Source organism: Diabrotica undecimpunctata, chromosome 1 (assembly GCF_040954645.1).
Source record: "Diabrotica undecimpunctata isolate CICGRU chromosome 1, icDiaUnde3, whole genome shotgun sequence".
In the NCBI taxonomy this organism is placed as follows: Eukaryota; Metazoa; Arthropoda; class Insecta; order Coleoptera; family Chrysomelidae; genus Diabrotica; species Diabrotica undecimpunctata.
Window position 1 is genome coordinate 144,379,682 of NC_092803.1, and position 21,716 is coordinate 144,401,397.

At 32.1% G+C, this 21,716-nt stretch overlaps 1 protein-coding gene across 3 annotated transcripts in view; it reads left to right on the forward strand.

The window, feature by feature from the left end:
• Positions 1-21,716, forward strand: part of LOC140440580 (uncharacterized) — a 52,944-nt gene that overhangs the window by 14,462 nt on the left and 16,766 nt on the right. Inside the window, exons 1-2 of one of the 3 annotated variants that reach the window (XM_072530960.1) lie at positions 16,245-16,282; positions 20,054-20,155. In XM_072530960.1, coding sequence (XP_072387061.1) covers positions 16,250-16,282; positions 20,054-20,155 — 135 coding nt within the window. In that variant the 5' untranslated portion in view covers positions 16,245-16,249. Of the gene's footprint in view, positions 1-12,235; positions 12,411-16,244; positions 16,283-20,053; positions 20,156-21,716 lie in introns of those variants that run through there. The other 2 variants (XR_011950876.1, XR_011950877.1) reach the window with 2 other exon arrangements.

Consider the following 21,716-nt stretch of genomic DNA (forward strand, 5'->3'; position numbering starts at 1 on the left):
AATGAAACACATGACAGAAAAAAAAACTTATTCAAAAATTTCTGCTATACTTACTTAAAACTGGAGTTACTTGTAGTCAACAAATTGTTTATATCCTGGGTGAAACTTTTCATAAGGAAGTAACAAATAGACCTTCTTTAAATTGGCAGCTTCCCATGTCTACTAATCTAAACTCCAGTTTATATGATAGCAGAATATCCGTTCTAGTTTCTCTAAATATGCCGTTTACATTACAAGAATTATCAGACACATTGTACTGTTGCAAAAATTCAGCTGCAGGTCCAGATAACATTCCCTTTATCTTTATTAAAAATCTTCAAGGCCTAGTCCAGCTAAACTGCTTGAAATTTACAATTTAATATGGATTAAAAAATCGTTTCCAAATTTGTGGCAAAAATCCATAATAATTCTTATTAAAAAACAAGGCAAACTCTCAACCGATCCAAATTCCTACAGACCAATTTCTCCCACATGTACAATGTGTAAACTTGTACATGGGAGATAATGATCAATAGAAGACTTCTGTGGTTCCTAAAAAAATGTAAAATAATAAATTTGGCACAATCAGGTTTAAGATCACGTCGAATCACAGCTGACAATCTAGAAATCCTCCAAACATCAATTATTAACGCCTTTTAGTGCAAACAAGATGTAAAAGCTGTTTCTATCTTCTTTTATTATTCAATTTCTAACAAATAGACCCGTTAACGTACGAGAAAATGGCAAAATCTTTAGGACTTTCAAGGAAACTGATGGCGTTCCCCAAAGGTCGGTATTGAGTCCTACACTCTTTATTCTTGTTTTAAACGATATATGTAAAAAAATTAAGGTTTCAGTCAAGTTTGCACTCTACGCAGATGATTTAATAATTTTCTGCCGAAGCAAAGACATTTGCAAATTGCTTCAGAATGCCACAAACTAACCAATTGCTTGAACGGACTTCAGAAAGTAAATTTAACTTTTCTGTTGAAAAGGCAAAAATCATTAAGTTTTCTCGCAGAACAACCAGTGCTATAAATCCTGAAATTACCATACATGGTACATGTCTACCTGCAGTAAAGAGTATACGGATTTTAGGACTCACATTCGACAGTGAACTTACTTGGAAGTGCCATTTAAAAGATCTCAAAACTAAGTGCATGATAAATCTTAACATATTAAAAACTCTATCTAATCATCATTGGGGTGCAGACAAAGACTCCTTGCTTCAGATTTATAGATGTCTTATTCGTTATATAATAGACTACTGCAGTTTCATTTATTTGTCAGCTAGTCCATCAGATTTAAAACACTGCACTTCGAATATGTTTTGAAGCCTTCAGGTCGAGCACTGCAAAGAGTTTATACAGAGAAGCTAATGAACTTCCTCTCTGGCTACGTCGTCGGCAACTCCTTTTGAAATATTCGTCTCAAATCTCAGCTAATACCGAATACCGAGCTTATAAATTATTAAGTAATGATCTTTTAAACTCTCCTTCTCCTATTAATCTTCAATCTATGTCACAATATGTCTCACCACATCTGAATAATATCGATCTTTCAGCTACAACTCCAATATTAATATCCCCTAAACCTCCCTAAAATAAATTGATAGCAGATTTTAATCACTCGTTAAGTAATTATGACAAGTATCAGACAAATCCACAATTTCTAAGACAAACCTTTAAAGAATTAATTTCTAACAACAGATTTGACCAAATTTTATACACAGGTGCTTCTAAGAGTCCTATAGCTGTTGGATGTGCTGTAAGTTCAAAGTAATCTTCCATTCTTCTGCTGCATACATACTGCTGAATTATTCTCTATTCTCCAAGCTACACACTTACCATCTCCAGAATATAACAAAGTAGCAATATTTACAGACTCTTTAGCGTCTATCTATTTTCTTAAACGTATGCACGTAGTGCATCCCTTGGTTCGACCTATTCATAACCCTTTGGACAGTTTAATCTCAATGGGAGTATGCATAACCATGATCTGAATTCCGTCTCATGTAGGAATCCCTGGTAACGAACAGCCGACCTCTTTGCAAAGTCAGCCTCGTCTTCTAATATGGAGACTGAAAACATACCACTACATACAGAATTATATTCGTATTTTTAAAATATCATCCAAATGTCTTGGCAAGATCACTGGAATAAAATCCCTTCCAAGCTTGGTGATATCCATCCCAGCGTTAAAAACCTTGAATTTCCTTTAATGTCAAGAAAAAACAAAATCTTAAGTCGCTGACTTAGAATCGGCCATACAAGAATAACTCATAATTATTTAATAACTTGCAAAGATCCACATACATGTACACACTGTTGTAATATACTATCTGTATATATTAAACATATTCTCGTAGACTGTTCCCATTTTAACAACAAAAGAAAAAGAATCTTTTGAGTCGAAACCAACAAAATATTCTCAGCTCGCCAGATATTTTCCAAATCCTTACTAATTTCTTCTATGAAACCAAACTTTACCAGGAACTTTAGAAGAAGAAACGTAGTTTAGAATTTGATATTTAATAATTGTACCTGTTCCGTCCCATTATAATTTACTTTATGTTGTTTGTCTATTTTACTTTATTATTTTAGATTGATATCGTTAATTCTTAAAGTTTGGGTAAATTAGCTTCCAGAAATCTATTAAAAGAATAAAATGTTTATCAGTTTTACATATTTCTGGGGAAAATTTATAGATAATAATCCCTGTGTTTAGAAATTAGGTAGTTTTAACATTTACAGTTAGTCGAACCAAGCGGTTCATTGTTCTCGTGCCCGCTACGTATTTATGTATTTCTGAGAAGGACAATACGTGCTTTCCCAAGGTAAAAATTTACAGTTTTTAGAAACGACCTCCCCTCCACTAGGGACTTCTGTTAGACGTTTTGTAGTGTATTTTTGGAGAGTATTATTCGAGACTCAGTTCTATACACACGGTTAGCTTAGTCAATTAAAGTTCTATCAAAATTGTCTTCGTATATTATTTTAATTTAATAAAATAGTATTTTATATCAACTATATCTCACGGTATACTAATCGTGAGCCAAACACGGTCCTTCATTCGAGCCGAATATAACTAGTGGTCTGTGGTCTTCGGGTCGTAATTAAAGAACTAGATTAGTTGTTATCGAAAAAATAGAACTTTTTATTATATTGTAATTTATCGCTTTAAATCAAAGTAAAGTGGCCGTGAGTGAGATGTATCAAGAAAAAATCATCGCATTTTCGTGGGAATTCGCAAGGATTCATCATATTATCGTCATCGTATTCCTGTACCATTAACAACAACGATCATCATAGCATCAAATCAAATCGTAGTTGTCAACACCAGAAGTATCGAAAGTCACCAGTTCAAATTGATCACCACTTAATTAATCCATTATTTTTGCTGTATTTCTTTTACTACTCATAAAAATTAATATGCTCTCTATTTCGAGTTTGCTCAAATGTAATTAGTAGGAATTTGACAAACTGATCGCATAATTTAAATTGGTTTTTACAGTTTTGTTGTGACAAATTTTAGATTTTGGTTGCTTGTTTTTATTTTTATTTTTAATTATATATTATAAAGATTTAAAATGACTGAAGACCAAGCTAAATCCCTTAATTTTAAACGCGGTAATACCAAACGATCTTTAACAACATATGAAAATTTTTTAAATAAATATAATCCTAAAACAGATTTTTGAAGCCTAGAAAAACGTTATCAGGACATAGAAAAGGTTCGTGAAAATTTTGAAATCGTTCAAACGGAATTAGAAATATTGCTTAAGGAATCGGATGAACTTACTAATTATTGTATACAATTTGAAGAACAATACTATAAAACATACGTAGTCGCCACAAAGTTGTTGTCGGGTCGAATTACTAGAAAATGAAAATCGTCAACGGTGGATGATACACCACCAGAACCAACATTTTCTAGCTTTTCTTCATTGTCGTCATCGACTGAAATTCAATCCGCAAACAGCATTGCATTGACTGCTTCTGTAGCAAATAATTTTGCAACAAACTTCCCGGCAGCATCCCTTTCAAGTATTCCTCTACCTAGGTTTACTAGGGCTATAGAGAGGTGGTTAGGCTTCTTTGATTTATTTAACTCATTTGTTCATAAAGATAATAGCATTTCTTCCGTGAGAAAACTATTTTATTTGAAAAGCTGTTTAGAAGGAGAAGCTGCTGACATAATATCTTCTATCGAATCGTCTGCTCAAAATTATGATGTCGCATGGAATTTGTTACAAAAATCGCTATGATGATCGAAAATTCATTCGAGATAGTTACATCACATCGCTAATTGACACACCGTGCATGTCAAAATAATTTTCAACTCGCGCATTTTTAATCATATTCAAAAATATTTAAGAACATTAAAAAATTTTGGTAAATCCATCGACTCGTGGAATTCGTTTCTCGTCATTTTATTCAAAGACAAATTCACCTTTAGTCTCCGCGAACGATGGAAGGCTAGTACTAATGAATCTCGTAATCCAACAATGAAACAAATGATGTCGTTTTTAAATAAAAAAGCTCAACTCGAGATTTCAGCAAGCTACTATCAAAATAAATTAAAATCGTCGAACATGACTCTGCATTTGCGAAATCATCAAAATAGTTGTATTTTTTGTGGAGGTCAGCATTGTGTAAGTAACTGTCTTGAATTCACATAGTTATGGCCTGTTTAACGTTACGACGTTGCTAAAAAAGGTGGATGGTGTATTAATTGCTTACGCAAAGATCATCGCGTCTTACAATGCACCGTTTCAACTGTCGCATTTTTCATTAAAAACACAATATTTTGTTACATTTCGATAAACCAAAATAAAGCTTCGAATAACAATAAAAATACAAACACGGATACACCTAGTACTAGCGTAAATTTGCACGCTCATGTATCCACTGAAGTACTATTAGCTACCGCAGTGGTCGATATCGTAAACGGTCGCGGAAAAGCTAAAACTTGTCGAGTGTTTTTGGACGCTGGTTCTCAAGCACATTTTATTACCGGATCCGTGGCACAATTTTTGAATCTAGATCAAAAACCCGTTAATATCACAGTTTTCGGGGTTTATCGACTAAAATAACAAATTCTGCTCATGCTACAATCCAATCGCGTTTTAGGAAATATCAAAAAACTGTTGAATTCTTAATTTTACCACAAATCAGCAAAACAATGCGGTCGATTCAAATAAATCCTACTCAGCCTGAAATACCAAAAAATATCATGTTAGCTGATCCTGAATTTTGCAAACCTCCAAAAGTAGACGCTCTTTTGGGAGTCAAATTATTTTACAAACTGCTCCGTATAGGTCAAATATCGTTGAAAAATCAGCCTAATGCTGTTCTCTAAAAAACTCAACTGAGTTGGATTGTTGCAGGTGAAATAAATAATTCGTCTCGATTGCACCATATTTTGTGTTATTCATCTTACATTAAACAGTTCCATGTCGGATTTCCATTTAAATCGCTTCTGGAAAATGGAAGAAATTCCAAGCATGCATCAAAATGTTATCACCGGAAAAAAAGACATGCGAAGACCATTACCAGTGTCACACTTCTCGAGATGTTAATGGTAGATACATCGTAAGGTTGCCATTTAATGACAATAAAATCTTAATTAGATAATTCATACAATAGCTCGTTAAAACGCTTTTATCCGCTAGAACATTATTATAATGATCCTGTTCTGCAGCTGGACTATTCTGCTTTTTTGACTGAGTATGAGAAATTAACACACATGTCTTACACAAATAATGTAAATGGCCAAGAAATTGGATTTTATATTCCTCATCACTTAGTATTAAAACAAGATAGTCTCACAACTAAAACACACGTAGATTTTGACGGCTCGGCAAAAACGTCAACGGCAAAATCGCTCAATGATACCTTAATGGTCGGTCCTAAGCTGCAGGATGACTTATTTGTCATTCTTCCTCGTTATCCTTAACATATATTCGTATTGGCAGCCGCCGCAGAGAAAATGTATCGCCAAATTCTTGTACATCTCGATGACGCAGTTTATCAAAAAATTTTATTTCGGAAAAATCCAGAAGGGCCAATCAAAACGTACATTCTTAATACTGTCACGTACTGTACCGCTTCAGAATCATATTTATCAACTCGGCTTTTTAAGCAATTGGCTTAAAATGAGGGTTTTGCGCATTCTCTCGTAGCTATCGCATTAAACAAAGACTTTTACGCCGATAATTTTCTCACTGGTGCAAAGACTCGCACAGAAGCGTCCGCTTTGCTAAAAGATCTTATCTCATTGTTAAAAAAGGCGGTTTTCTTCTTCCAAAATTGGCATCAAATCATAGGTATTTAATAGTTGATCAAAATAAACACGATGAGAGTACTCATATGTCTCTAGATCCTGATGCCATCGTATATGCAAAAATAATTATGCAAATGTGCTGGAAATCGGGAGTAACCTGGGATGAATCATTTCCGCTCGAAATTCATGATTTATGGTTGTCATTTCAGGCTCATTTAAAACTTATCAAACATTAAAATTTTTCTCGTTGTATTACAATACCAAATCCCGTCGATATCCAAATTCATGGATTTTGTGAAGCCAGCGATAAAGCTTACGGCGCTTGTCTTTATTGTCAAAATATTTTTGTGCGATTGATTTGCGCAAAATCTCGCGTGGCCCCCCTCAGCTCAATATCGTTACCGGGATTGGAGTTATGTGGCGCTTTACTTCTAGCTCGGCTTCAGCATTCTCTTTTACTGGAAGTCAGCGTTACTTACTTTTAATCGGACTCGACAATCACTCTTCACTGGATAAATACCCAGCCGTATCTTCTTCGCACATTTGTCGCCAACCGGGTTGCAGAAATACAAAGACTAACTAGTAGGTGTCATTGGCAGCACATTTCCTCGTTAGACAACCCGGCAGATTTTTTATCGGACGGTCAACTTCCCTTCGAATTTTTAGAAAATAATATTTGGCAAATCGGTCCGTCTTGGTAATGGCGAACCCAGTTTTCATGGCCGAAAGAGTTTTGTATTTGATCGATCTAAAATTCCCGAACTAAAGATGGTAAGGCCTTAAATTATAAAGTGCAGGTTTTGTTGAACAACAATAATATTTTAGAAAAATACAGCTCGATGCATAAATTAATTCTCGTGATTGCCTATGTTCGTCGATTTATTTTTAAGGCAAAGTTGAAGGGAAAAGATAAGCGCAATTTAAATGAGCTAATTGCTCAAGAGTTGGTCGATTCGCAATCATTAATAATTAAGATGACGCAATTTTTTAATTTTTTAAAAAACAAGGATTTCGTTATTGGAAAAGGTAAATTGGTGCCTTTGAATACATTTCTAGATAACAACGGCATGTTAAGGGTTGGTGGCAGACTTATTCGATCCTCCTTATCTGAGTCGCTTCTTCATCTTCTTGTAGTTCCATCTCCTTTCGGAGGTTGGCTATCATCACAGCTATTTGTACCTTATTGGCGGCTGCTCTAAAAAGATCTACTGAGCTGCAACTATACCACTCTCTTAGGTTTCTCAGCCAGGAAATTCTTCGCCTTCCTTTGGATCTTTTACCCTTGATTTTACCTTGCATTATAAGCCTTAATATCTCATATTTCGTGATTTGAGTCGCAAAAAATCCAATCTTGCTGCCAGCTAATCATTACATTACTCGATTAATTACATGTAAAGAACACGTAAAATTAATACATGCTGGTTCCCAAAACACCTTATACTTTGTGCGCCAAATTTATTGGCCTTTAGACGGACGTAATGTAACTCGAAAAATTTTACATCGATGCATCCCTTGTTTTCGCGTAAAACCTCGTCCGGCTAATCATAAAATGGGTATCCTTTCCGAATACCGAGTAACTCCTTCTCGACCTTTTCTTAAAACTGGTGTCGATTATTGCGGTCCTTTGGTTATAAAGGAGAAAAAGGTATACGACGCAGTGTATGTATGCATGTCTACACGACCAGTTTATTTAGAACTAGCAAGCGACTTAACCACTGAAGCATTTTTAGCTAGTTTTTGCCGTTTTGGGGCTAGACGAGGAAAATGTACAGCAGTATATTCGGATAACGCTACCAATTTCGTGGGAGCAAGTCGCGAGCTGTATAAATTATTTAACTTGTCAGATTATCAAAATGCCATTAGAAAATATTCGGATGTTGAAAGGTTCGCATTTATACCACCCAAATCTCCCCACTTTGGAGAAATTTGGGAAGCCGCGGTTAAGTTCTTTAAGAATCATTTAATTCGTACTATAGGTGATACTTTGTCAACATATGAACAATTAGAAACCTATATTATTAAAATAGAAGCAATATTAAATTCTCGTCCTATTTCTCCTATGTCGTTTAACCCAAACGACCTTCTTCCCGTTACTCCTCGACATTTTTTAATTGGTAGTCTGATGACAAGCTATCCTGAGACTGACTTTTTTGATATGTCAGCCTATAAACTATCAGCTTGGCAGCACGCTCAGCAGTTGAAGCAGCACTTCTGGCAACGATGGTATAAGGAATGTCTTCATCAATTGATCAGCGGCAATAATGTTAATGCTACTGATAATGGAATAGTGGTCAATGCAATGTAGCGACAGAATGTCGGAGACATTCTGTCTCCGGCTTCTGCACGCAATGTAGCTATTCTACAATAATTTTAAAGTGTTTGTTTGTCTTTTGTAGTGTAGTGTGATGTACAATTATATGTTTATGACATTTTGTTCTTGTCGGATAGGCCGCAATTGACGAAAATGCCGCTGAAGATGATCTAGGGATCGAAAGTACTTGGACAAGATTAAATTAAACTGTGCTCGATATATGCCTTTTATTTGATCAAAGTTCATTTATTCGAGCATTGAACCTTATATTTATTTTTTATCATTATGTTCTTAATATAAATGGCAAATGGTAAATGTGACCATTCTTTTTAACCCTTTAGAAAGCAATCACACTTTCCTCTGCTTTTACATTCTATTCTGCAATGTTACTTAAATGAGTATAATCTATTATCTACTAAAAAAATTTGAAATGGTAATTTAAAAGTAAGTAAAATCACAAGTTTTATTTTTTAATCAAACTTGCATTAAATGAAGACAATAAAATTTTCTCCAATAGCTTGAAATAATGTTTAATAATTTTTTAATATTTTATTTTATTTAAGGGCTGCGTCGGTCTGTATTTGCTGACTTTTCATATGCATACAATATTAAGCAATTTAGAGTTACTACGTAACATATCAACTAAGCTGGATTTACAAGATGATACTTTTGAAGAAAAAATCCGTAATCAATCTCGAAGAAGAATGAATCTTGCCTATATAGTCATGATTGCAAACTTCATAGCTCACGCTATTTTTGTACAATTTTGGGCTAAGGACGATAGAATTGACATTATTCATTCGTTTTTTAATCATTGTTATATTGAACCTTTAAGAAATGTGATGTTTATATTGGCAGATATTTGTCTACTTATAGGTAAAAACTAAATTTACTTTATTGTAAGGTTAAGTCTTTTGCGATAAAAAGTCTTTAGAGTTTAAACAATTTAGACGCATCACGTTAGTAATCGTTACCCTAATGCAGTAAGTTATGGGGATAATATTATTAAGTATTCTTCTTTTATATCTACATATTTATTATAAACGAATAACTTATGAATTGCTTTTTTAATTTTGAAAAAATACATTTGAAGTTAATTATTATTTGGAGAAAATAGTATTCTAAATTAAGATTATTATCTGTAGAGACACGTGTCATAACATAAGCGTATTAAGTTTTTTTTATTGTATAAGCCAATAATAACATTATTAAAATACGGTTGGCTTTCTAAGACAAGGTATAACTTTTATGAGACAATTTTATAAGAGCCAAAAAATATTTGTCCGTAGAGATACATATTTAATATAAGCTTATTTAAATGAATATAGTCTGCTGAATAAGTCTATTCAGCTTTTATTGCAGGGTTCCAAGCTTTCGATGATCTTATTATAATGATTGAATCATTAGTATGAATCGTATCTGACGAACTCCACAGAAAATACCCACTTTTTTGCAGTCAAACACATTGATTTTGAAATTTTAAAGGCACACTCTTGGGACTATTTTTTTATTTTTTAGTACTCAAAACTAAAGAAAAAAATATGGTCGCCACCCAAAACAGGAGTAATCGTGCATTTTTTGTGAGATTTCAACAATATCTCATTCTACTTTTTCTTCAGTGCCTTATCCGGTCGTAATGTTAGCCATCATAAAGGCTATCATGGTTTTGTTGACTGCTCTGCGTAACAGCTCCGCGAAGGTCATCCCAAATCATTGTCAAAGGTTTTTCAATCACGAGATACGATGGCGTTCCGGTTCTCTCCTGCCAAATACTTTACTCTGCATAATGAGTTGAATCATTCGATATTGTACCTTGAGTACCTCAACCACGATACCACGTGGTTGAGGTACTCAAACTTACGTTGTTTCACTAAATTAAGCACTTCTTTTTCTTTCGTCATGCGCTGTAGGACTGTAGGTCAAGCGCTCAACGTTGGTGACATGGACCACATAGGATATTTTTAGTATCCTCCTGTAGATCCACATCTCGCAGGCTTCAATCTGTTTTTTTGTGGTTTACGTCAGTGTCCAGGCTTCAACTCCATATAGTAACACTGGAAAAGTGTAGCACCTCTTTATATTAACCAGTACCCATCTGTTTGGTCAAAATCTATCATTCTCTCATTTCTCAAAAGACAAAAAGGCTGACTTGGGATCTAGAAATTTCGAACTTACTTATAAACGAACAACATGGTTTTTGACAAAACCGATCCGGGATAGACAACATTATTGGACCTCAAAAGTGATATTCATGAATCTCTGGCAACAAAACAGCATTGTATCGCAGTACTTTTTGACTTAAGAAAAGCATTTAATACATGTTGGAGATTTAACATTTTAAAAAAGTTACAGTCATGGAATATTCATGGAAATTGCTTTCATTTAATTAAGAACATTCTAGAAAACACATCTTTTCGCGTAAGAGTTAACAACTACCATTCTTAAAAGCAGGAGGAAGAAAACGGTATTAATCAAGGCTCAATTATTAGTCCTACTCTTTTCTTAATCGCTATCAATGACATAATTAAAAACTCAAAAAACCTTTAAAAGCACGTTTATATGAAGATGACTTGGTGGTCAACATCAAAGAACTTCTCAAATGACCCCAATCTCAAATTTTTCAATACTTTACTATCCTTCAAATCATGTATAAAATTCTTAGGTATGTGGTTTGATAATAAACTGACTTGGAAAGAACACATTAGGCAATTAGTATTGACTAGTAGTAACAAACTTAACCTAATGAGAAGACTGTCAAATAGATTTTGGGGCTCTGAGCTCTCTACCTTACTTACAATTTATAGATATCTAATTAGATCAAAAATTGATTATGGATCAATAGCTTACACCTCTGCTTCCCCCATAATAACCATTATGGTGGATGCGGCTGTAATTTCTAAATAAAAAAAAACAACTTACACGTTTCAATAAATTAGTAGTGTTATATAAATTGAAATTTTAATTATATTAGGATGTGGTGATATGCGTAAAAGTCAACAAAAAAGTATATCTTTAATTATTTTATATCCTAACCGAAATCCCATAACAATAAAACAGCTAAACGAACCTGGTTCACTAAAATATTTATCGAAATCAGGGCACAGAAAAACAGCATTAAATGAAAACAAATCTTTATATGTTTGTTTTTTGTTAGAAGACGTTCCTCACTTGAGTAAAAATTTCAGACATAAGCAACATCCCAAACGGCAAAATTTGGCTGCAACAAGATGGTGCTCCACTTCACTATACGCTCGTGTGGAGGGGCAATACTTAAATAATGTGTTTCCCAGAAGATGAAGTCTTACCCCCACCCCCTGGTTTTGAACCCAAGATTCTGCTCTCAAATTTCAAAATAATTTCTGTGGAATTCGTCATATGTTCTGAACAATAAATCGTTCAATAACAATCAAACTGTGTTTGATTGTTATTGAAAAGATAATTGATTAATTAAGATAAACAGTATGCGTAATTAACAATAAATCGTTTAATAACAATTAAATTGTGTGATTTCTAATACAACTGATGGCTAAATAGATAGTTTGATTAAAAGAATATTACAGACATATAGAACGATGAATCTCGTCAAAAACGCTGAATTATATTATATACCTTTTATAATTACATTTATTTTAGGAGCATATGGATTTCAGTTCATAATATCTTATGTCATGTATATGACGTTTCATGTACCATTGCACATGAATTGGTTATTTAGGTACATAAAACTAAATTTAAAGAAACCTACAAGTAAGGCCTATTTTTTAGATAAAAATTACCAAGCCAATATTAGCTCTACTCTAAAAGAAGTAGCAAAATATCATATAAAATTTAAAAGGTAAGTTAACAACCCTAGTAGGTAAGCCAACGTGCCAGTATTTTTTTAACAAAAGATTAAAACAGGATTTACCCAGGTTACTTCAATATGTAACTTTACATGAAAGCATAAACAAGTCAAAAAATTTAAAATATATATTATAAAATATAAAATATAAAATATATATCAGTTAGTCTTCGACCGTTGTGTTCAGTTATATTTTTTTTTATTAATAAAATCGCATCAGCCAAATTGGCTATTAGCTAAACAATGATAGCGAACACTAATTTGTATTACATTTATAATGTTAGTTTAGATAGCATTTAAGTCGTTAATTGACGTTAAGAAACTTTTAATGTTTGAAATATTGTACTGTATAAGTTTGTTTGGTATATTGTACAACATGCGCTTTGGCGTTAATGCTGGACATTTCTCTAATATATGTTTGATTGTTAGTTTTTCATCACAGTTGTCACATCTTGGTTCTTGTTTGTTGGAGAACACGTAGCTATTAGTTAATCGCGTATGATCCAGTCGGAGTCGCGTTAATATTACCTGGTCTTTCCGACTTGTTGGTAATGTGGGCCAGGGTTTAATCGATTTTTTAACATCGCGTAGCTTGGCCGATGACACTTTCCACTTTTCTTCCCACATATATCGCACTTTTTATTTAACCGCCGCTTTTACGTCCGCACACGTAAATGTTTTAATACACTTTGCGTTTTCTGTATTCAATTTTATTCTTAACAGTTTTGTAGAGCTTGTATTGGTTAAAAGCTCTTTTGCTAGATTCAACTGCTGTGTTGCATTCGTGATTCCACCATGGGACAGGGTTGCGTTGTTTTATGTATGTGGTGTTTCCTATTGCTTTTTTTGCTGCTTTTGTGATAATGGCAACAAGGTTCTTTAGTGTCTCTTCTGTATTTGAGGTACATACTTTTAAATGTGGCCATACTGCTTTCGATTAAATTGGAAAAAAGATTTTTGTTATTACGAATAAAAAACACGGTCTATACATGAAGATTTGCTGTTCTGTATATTAAATCTAGTGGGCGTGCCGTCGTTTAAGACTGAAAGGTGAGACTGTTCAAATATCTCTTCTAACAGTCTTTCCCTAGTATTTATAGTAGAAGAGCCCCATAAAAAGTCGTGGGCATTAAAATCGCCCAAAATAAGTCTGGGTTGGGGAATTTGTTGTAACAGTTCAGTTGATGGTTCTGAGTCGACTTGCGTTGATGAAGGTAGGTATAAGTTACAAACGTAGATATTTGGACTTGAGTTAAGTTTTATGCAAATTGCTTCTAGATTAGTTTGGAGAGAAATTACAGTGGTTTCAATTGACTTTTTCACAAAGATAGCTACTCCGCCGCTGGCTTTTTCTTGGTTAGTTCGATTTTTGCAGTAACTTTTAAATTGTTTTAAAGCTTGCATTTTTTCATTTTCGAAATTAGTTTTCTGAAGACAAATTATATCTGAATTATATCTAGCCATAATTATTTGGAGCATCGAAAGCATGACTACTTCACTAGAAATTTAAGCTTTGATGTGTATTTATCGATCCCATCCACTGAGTTAGTAAAGAAATCTATATTCTATTCGGCAAAAAAATTATACAACCATCTCCCTTTACAACTTAAATCTTCAACTTCTTTCCTTAAGTTCCGTAAATTGACAAAAGCCTTTCTATCTGAAAGACCTTACTGTTCAGTGGAACAATAATTAAGAAAGTACAGTTCATTAAGGCACAAGTAACAAAGTATTTTTATATATTTTACGTGTTAACGTTATGCAGAAAAGTTTCCTAGAAGAAACTTACCAAGTAAAAAAACACTTAGAGCCGTTGAACGACGTTGTCGAGAAACTGGGAATGTGAGACCAAATAAAATAAATTGTGGTAGACCAAGGACAACAGGAACAATTAATAAAGAAAATAATATTTTAAATTTAATTGATCAAGAGCCAACAGTTAGCGTAAGGAATATAGCAAGACAAACAAATACTTCTTCTTCAAGTACTTGGCATATACTGAAAGAACGGCAATTACATCCTTATCATTACAGACAAGTCCAAGAGTTCTTGCCAGATGATCTACCGGTTAAAGTGGATTTTTGTGAAACATTGCAACAAAGGACAGCCCACAATCCAATTTTTTTAAAATGCATTCTTTTTACGGACGAGGCCACCTTTACGCGACAATTATGTTTAACTCCCATAATGCACACTACTGGTGTGATGAGAATCCACGAGTTAAAAGGGTATCACATTACCAACACTCATTTAAAGTTAATGTTTGGGCAGCAACTTTAGGTAACAAATTAATAGGTTAACATATTCTACCTGGAAATTTAAATGGTGATTATGTATCTTGATTTTTTAAACAATTCCTTATTCGAGATATTAAAAGATTTAACGCTAAACGAGCGAAGATCTTTATTTTTTATGCACGATGGAGCTCCACCACACTTTGATAGAAGGTGTCGTAATTGGTTGAGTAATCATTTTCCGAATCGATGGGTTGGTAGAGGTGCAGAAGCTCCGATTCATTTCCCCTCCTCGGTCATGCGATTTTAACCCTTTGGACTACGCAGTTTAGTTTTATATTAAGGAAAAAGTATATGCTACAGAGGTAGATTCACGCCAAGAATTGAAAGAAAGAATTCAACGTCAATTTAATGACATCATAGCTGATCCCCTACAGTTTAGAAGGTTAATGGAATCTTTAGAAAAAAGAATAGACTTGTGTATTCGCGAAAACGGAGGGTATTTTGAACACTTACTGTAATTGAATTTTATTTTATGTTCTTAGTCATTAATTTAATTTTCTTCTTGTAAATTTTGTTTAATTACTAACTATTTTATACCAGCATCAATTATTAAGTCATAATTTTCAAATCAAAATATTCCGAAAATGGTACACAGTAGAGTTTTACCAAGAGTACCTTTTTCGTGTAAAATTGAATGATGTTTAAGTTTACTTAAAATTTTGATTAATAATAATTATACTCTTAAAAAAGTTATATTGACTAATACTTAGTACGATCCGTGTAAGTAGCGTCCTCTATGAGAATCAGATATAAAAACAAATTCATGGGATGTATCAGCTTTCAAAACATATTCTTATAAAATTTCATTACAATGTTGCCAATAGTTTGGGGCAAAGTCGTAAAAAATGCATAATTCGTAAACAAAAACTTTCAGAAAGTGTACAATTTAGGAAACTTTAATTATCCATTTGTTCTCCACCATATACTGTTTGGAAAATTTAAATTTTGACAACTGAAAGTTTTTTGCAGTACACCATGCAAGAATACAATTTGCTAACAAGTGGATGATAAAAATTTATTATATGGTGCATTTCACTATATCTAAAATATTTACCTTACAAGATGACTAAATCTGTACTTTTTCTATTCTAAAAGTCAAAGGTATTTGCCACTCCCAAACAAACAATTTAATTGAGAAAGCTCCAGGAAGGCAGAGGCCTCTATAGATCAAGAAAAGAAAACATATCATTAGAAAGCAGATAACAGCAAAAACAGAGACAAAGGCATTCCATTATCATTTATCTAATTCTTCTAAAGCGTGTGTTAACCTTGTATTTAATCACTTTACATTGAACTTTTTCTTACTGTTATTTTATTTCATTGGCACTATTTTTATGTATTTAAGAGATTACTAACAATTTATTTTTAAAATTAAATTATACATTTATATTACTATATATAAAAATATATTAAATTCTATTAGAAATATTTGTTAAAGCATGACTATAATAACTATGTTTAAATTTTAGATGTTTTGATATTTTGGTTAAAATGAATCAAAAATTAATTTGTTTATTATCAGCCAGTGGTCTAATAATGGCAGTACCTACAATCTGCTACTTAGTATTTGTAAGTATATTTTTAAATTTTGGTTAAGCAATGTAACATATATATATATATATATATATATATATATATATATATATATATACATATACAAAAGAAATTTAATCTTTGCAGATAAGTTAAATAAGTAAACTCTTAAATATTGGCAAAGAGAATTAATTTGGCTTCTTCAGGGCTGAAAGAGAATAAATTATAATTAGCTACCATATATTATCTATTAAAAACACTATTGATCTTACCGTAACTTAGAATTGTAGAGTTAAAAATATTAAAAAACTTTGCTAGTAACATAATGGTGTTTTTTGTTAATATGTGCAAAAAAAGTTTTTTTTAAAGTTTGAAATGTATCGTAGCTTTGAACTTAAAACGCAAAGGTTTGCCCAAGGTTAATGGAAAAACCCAATGTAACTACTTTTAAAAGGAGGTAATTCATTGAATTGTCGGCAATAGCTAAATTTTTTATTGTTAGAAAGTTTAAAAGTGAGGTTCTGTTTTAGCCAGAACGCATGCGCTGACAAATTCAAGTAGTTCTTATGAATCTTTCTGTCATTAAGATTTATTGGTAAAAACGAATGAAATTAAAACCCAGTATAGGGAAATATTATTTTGATTTTCTTTTTTAATTATATTCTATTGTTCATGTATTATTATATCTTATTGAAATAAGATATAATATAAGCTAAGTAAAGCATGGGAATGTTATCTTTTTTAGTTAATAAAAATTAATTATAAAGGTAGGTTAGTTATCATTGGATATATCAGTCATGTTAGTTATCTGTGATGTTGTATTGTTCTTGGTACCTGATTTAAGTAAGAAGTGGTATATATCGCTTAGATTCTTAATGTCACTCTTAACATTAATGGAGAAATCGTTAAGGAAAATATAAGACATTTCAATGAACTCTCTTTTAGATTTATTATTCTCACGGTGGAGAATTGTAGTGTTAGTACAGTCCATGAGATGACCAGTGGAATGGACATGTTTGGCTAATGCACAACGGTCAGGGTGAAATCGAGAATCACTTTTGTGTAGTGTAATACGTGATTTCAATAATTGAGATGTTTGGCCGATGTAGAAATTGTTGCAAGAGAGGCATGGAATATTGTAGACAATGTTACTAAGCCTATCTATGGGAGTCTTATCTTTTATCTTAGAATAAAGATTATTAATTGTTAAGGCTGATCTACAAGCCACATTAAGTTTAATGTTGTTATTATTATTGCCAAAGCTATTTTCAACACTTTTCAGTTGTTAACCCGAGTGATATCTCTGAAATATGGTAATGAAAAATATTTGTTGATACTAGTATCCGAGACTGGGTTCCCACTTAAGACATCAGGATCAGCATTTTTAGTAGCGAAGGAAGGTTTTTTTTCACATAGTAACAAAAAACACCATTATGTTACTAGCAAAGTTTTTTAATATTCTAACTCTTACGGTAAGATCAATAATGTTTTTAATAGATAATATATGGTAGCTAATTATAATTTATTCTCTTTCAGCCCTGAAGAAGCCAAATTAATTCTCTTTGGCGAAAACGTTCTGTGAAACTATTGATACTCATTAGAGTCTTTCTTGCAGATTTCCACAATATTTAAGAGTTTACTATATATATATATATATATATATATATATATATATATATATATATATATATATATATATATATATATATATATATATAGTAAACTCTATATATATAGAAGTATAACTTCAAAAAATGTTTGTGGAAGATAAAAATTAAAAACCAACAACTCGGATTATGTTGTAAATTTTCATTTTATTTTAAAATTTAGCATTTTTGAGTATATTACATATATTTAATAAGATTAACGTAAGGTTTTTAAATATTTCAAAAATAAAAAAGGAAATTCATATTGGGATTCGAACTCACATATACCAGCGTATGAACCAAATACTTAAAAAAGTTGCCAATGATACTAACGTATGTCAAAATTGACAGTTCTCGTTGATATAGTAATTAATTGTTAATATTATTTTAAAATCTAATAATAAAGTAATTATGAACATTTAATAAATAATACAAAACTTATCACATTAATAATAATATTAATATATATAATATTATAAATATATATATATATATATATATATATATATATATATATATATATATATATATATATATATATATATAATATTAATTATATATACAAAAGGAACATTTTTATTCTTGAGAGAGAAAGAGAGAAAATATATGTTCTGTCTCTCTCTTACTTATATCTTACATATGTACTGATTTCACCGATTGAATCCCCTGCAAATTTCCAACGTCAAACGCTCGTATAGAAGTATAACCTCAAAAAGCAAAAAAATGCCCTTCTAAAGAATGCATATTCCAAACATCTAATCGAAACTATTTTCAAACCAAGACTTAATAAATTTTACAACAATATAAATAACAATAAACCCAACAGTATCAAAACTACTTATACAACTCTTCCATATATAAAAGGTTTATCCGAACAATTGACAAATCTTTTAGCCAAATATAACATAACAGTGGCCCACAAAGGCAACAACCTTTTAAATAAATATTTCACCCTACTAAAAACAATCACAAACTCCAAAACTCAAAAAATTACATGTTGTTTACCAGATACCATGTATTAACAGTAAAGGTGTCTATATCGGGCAAACCAGTCAACTGCTTCAATCCAGAATTCGTTCTAACAAATATGACAAAGAACAATGTTACTGCGCTCACAAAACACGAAAATGAGAAGAAACATAAATTTGACTTTGAAAACATCAAAATTTTAAAAATCGACCAAAACAAAAAGAAGAGAGAGATACACGAATCAATAGAAATAAAAAGAAATTATAACGCAATAAATGACAAAAAAGATACACAAAACCTAAATAAAATATATTTTAATCTGATTTAAACACCATAAAAAGCTCTTAAAGTCATAACAAATCACCACTTTACCTTTTTCGAAAACATCAATGATACGCCCATATAAAAATAATTATACACTAATGACAGTAAACCATGAGATATCAGATATCAACTTTTATTTGTCACTTCATTAATGTCAGTGTCCCGTTTTACGTTTTGGTAAGTTATATATACATATATATATATATATATATATATATATATATATATATATATATATATATATATATATATATATACATCTTTTACAATAACTGTTTGTTCTTAATCTTGTACATTTTAGAATCTTGACAAAGGCAAGGGTTTCCAGCCGAAACGTTGATTTCTATGGAAAATAAAATCTAGTTCCACATGTAATATAATTTATTGAACCTAAACTCAAGAAAAACTCATTTTGTATATATATATATATATATATATATATATATATATATATATATATATTCAGAATATTTATTAGTGGTCTATTTTCCACGCTTCAGCAATCACTTCTGCTCTCCCTTAAGGCGTGTTTAAGGCTAGTTGGTGTCTGTACTACGCCTGTTGGGTAAGCAAAAGATATACTGCACAAGCTTGACTCTCTGTACTGTTTTATACCATTCTATACCTTTACGAAAGACTGTTTCCGAGAAATATTCCAAAATTCAAACTACTTAAGAACCACCCTGTATATAAGCCTTTTGTATATTCAGAGGTATACCTAATTGCATTACCTACTATAATAATAACGCTATAGTACGTTATATAACGTTATAGTAACGTTATCATGAGAAAATGCCTTTCCAAAAAAAAATAATAACAAAAAATAAAGGTTTCTGATTACTATTCTTACTACTTAAACTTTTTGTAGGATACTAGTTCAGGAAATAAAATTCGAGCGTGGGTGGCTATGACACACGAACTTTTAATGTTCTTACTTTTAACCACAAGTTGTCAATATGTAACAGACACGGTAAGTAAAAACAATAAAAATATAAATCATATCCATATTAGTGTTTATATTGTTTTGTGGGGTTCAGAGAGATTGCAGGGATAGTTAGTACTTTGAACTGGTTTGACTGGAGATCCTGACAGTCTCTCAAGACTTGTTGATGCGCATACAGCTCTTTTAAGTAGAGTTTTTACCTATCAATGGTCAAGACCTTAATGACTGGTAAAGAACCACATCTTTGTTGGTACAAAAAATTACGGATCTAGACTGGTAGGTCAATAATAATTTCTGAAAACAGGTAGCAGCGTTTTAGTACAAATTAGGACGTATAAAAATCAATCCTAGACCATGTCATTATTGACATTATAAGCCAGAGCCACAACAACAGATTAACTGTGTATTATATTGCGATGCAGAAGGTCACGATAATTCACTACATTACTATTCTTGAGAAAATTGTCATGGTAAATAATTCTCAGATGCTGTGCTATCGTCACCCTTATGTATCTTGGCTTGATAGAGAGAACTACGCGACTGGCTACGTAGGGCTGAGATCCAGGCCTGGCTCGAAAACTATATGACTGTTTCAAAAAGGATAAAATTATTAAACTGTCGATGGAATGAACGAACACTATATCAGGTAGAAAAATTAAGAAACGCGATCAAAGAAATGAAAAGATTTAATAGCAGCGTCTTATGCATTAGTAAAATTAGATTGCCGGCAAAGATAATAACCAAAACCTAGGGAGTAGTGATGTATTACTTATAATTAAGAAGACACATAGTTTCATAGTCTTGCAGTTAAAATGTCATCCCTTTAACGTTAAGCTTATACAATTTTATACTCCAACAGCAAATAGAAGTGAAGAGAACGTAAAAGAATTCTACAAACAAATTGGAATAACGCATCATACGAAAAATAGAGACATATCTCCAGTGCTACTGTCTGGAGTGGAAGTGTGGACTCTGCTTAAACGCTTGGAGGCCTTTGAGATGTGAGTATACTCGAATACTAGGAATAAGCTGTCGACGGAGTTACAAATGAGGTCCTTAGTCAGCTGAACTAAACAGCACAACTTGAGAATATAATAAAAAACGCAAGCTGGAATACTTTAATCACATTATGAGACACTCTGAACAATAAGAAATTTTGCATCTAAGCATTCAGGGATCAATGCTATATAACTATCTAACTATTTGCACTTAGAGAGCGGAGTAAGAATGTAGTCACGCAGCCATTGAATAGTAACTTTCGTTACGAACTTATTTTTTATTGTAAATCCTGTGTAATATTACTTGTCTTTAGAAGTTGGTCGTGGAACTTTTGTACAAAATCATTTCCTTTCATTAAACTCGACCAAGAAGTCCTGTGACTTTCGTAAAAAAGAACAATATTCTTGGAGAGTTGAAAAGAATTTTTCCGTTCCATGTCACCATGTATTTTATATTTACAGAGGACATATATGGCAATTTTCGCCTCCATTTGACATATTATGCACCATGTATCATTGATCTTATCTATGCTTTATAGATGTTCCATCAGTTGACAATGTCCACGTTCAATCTTTGTAAATCATTATGA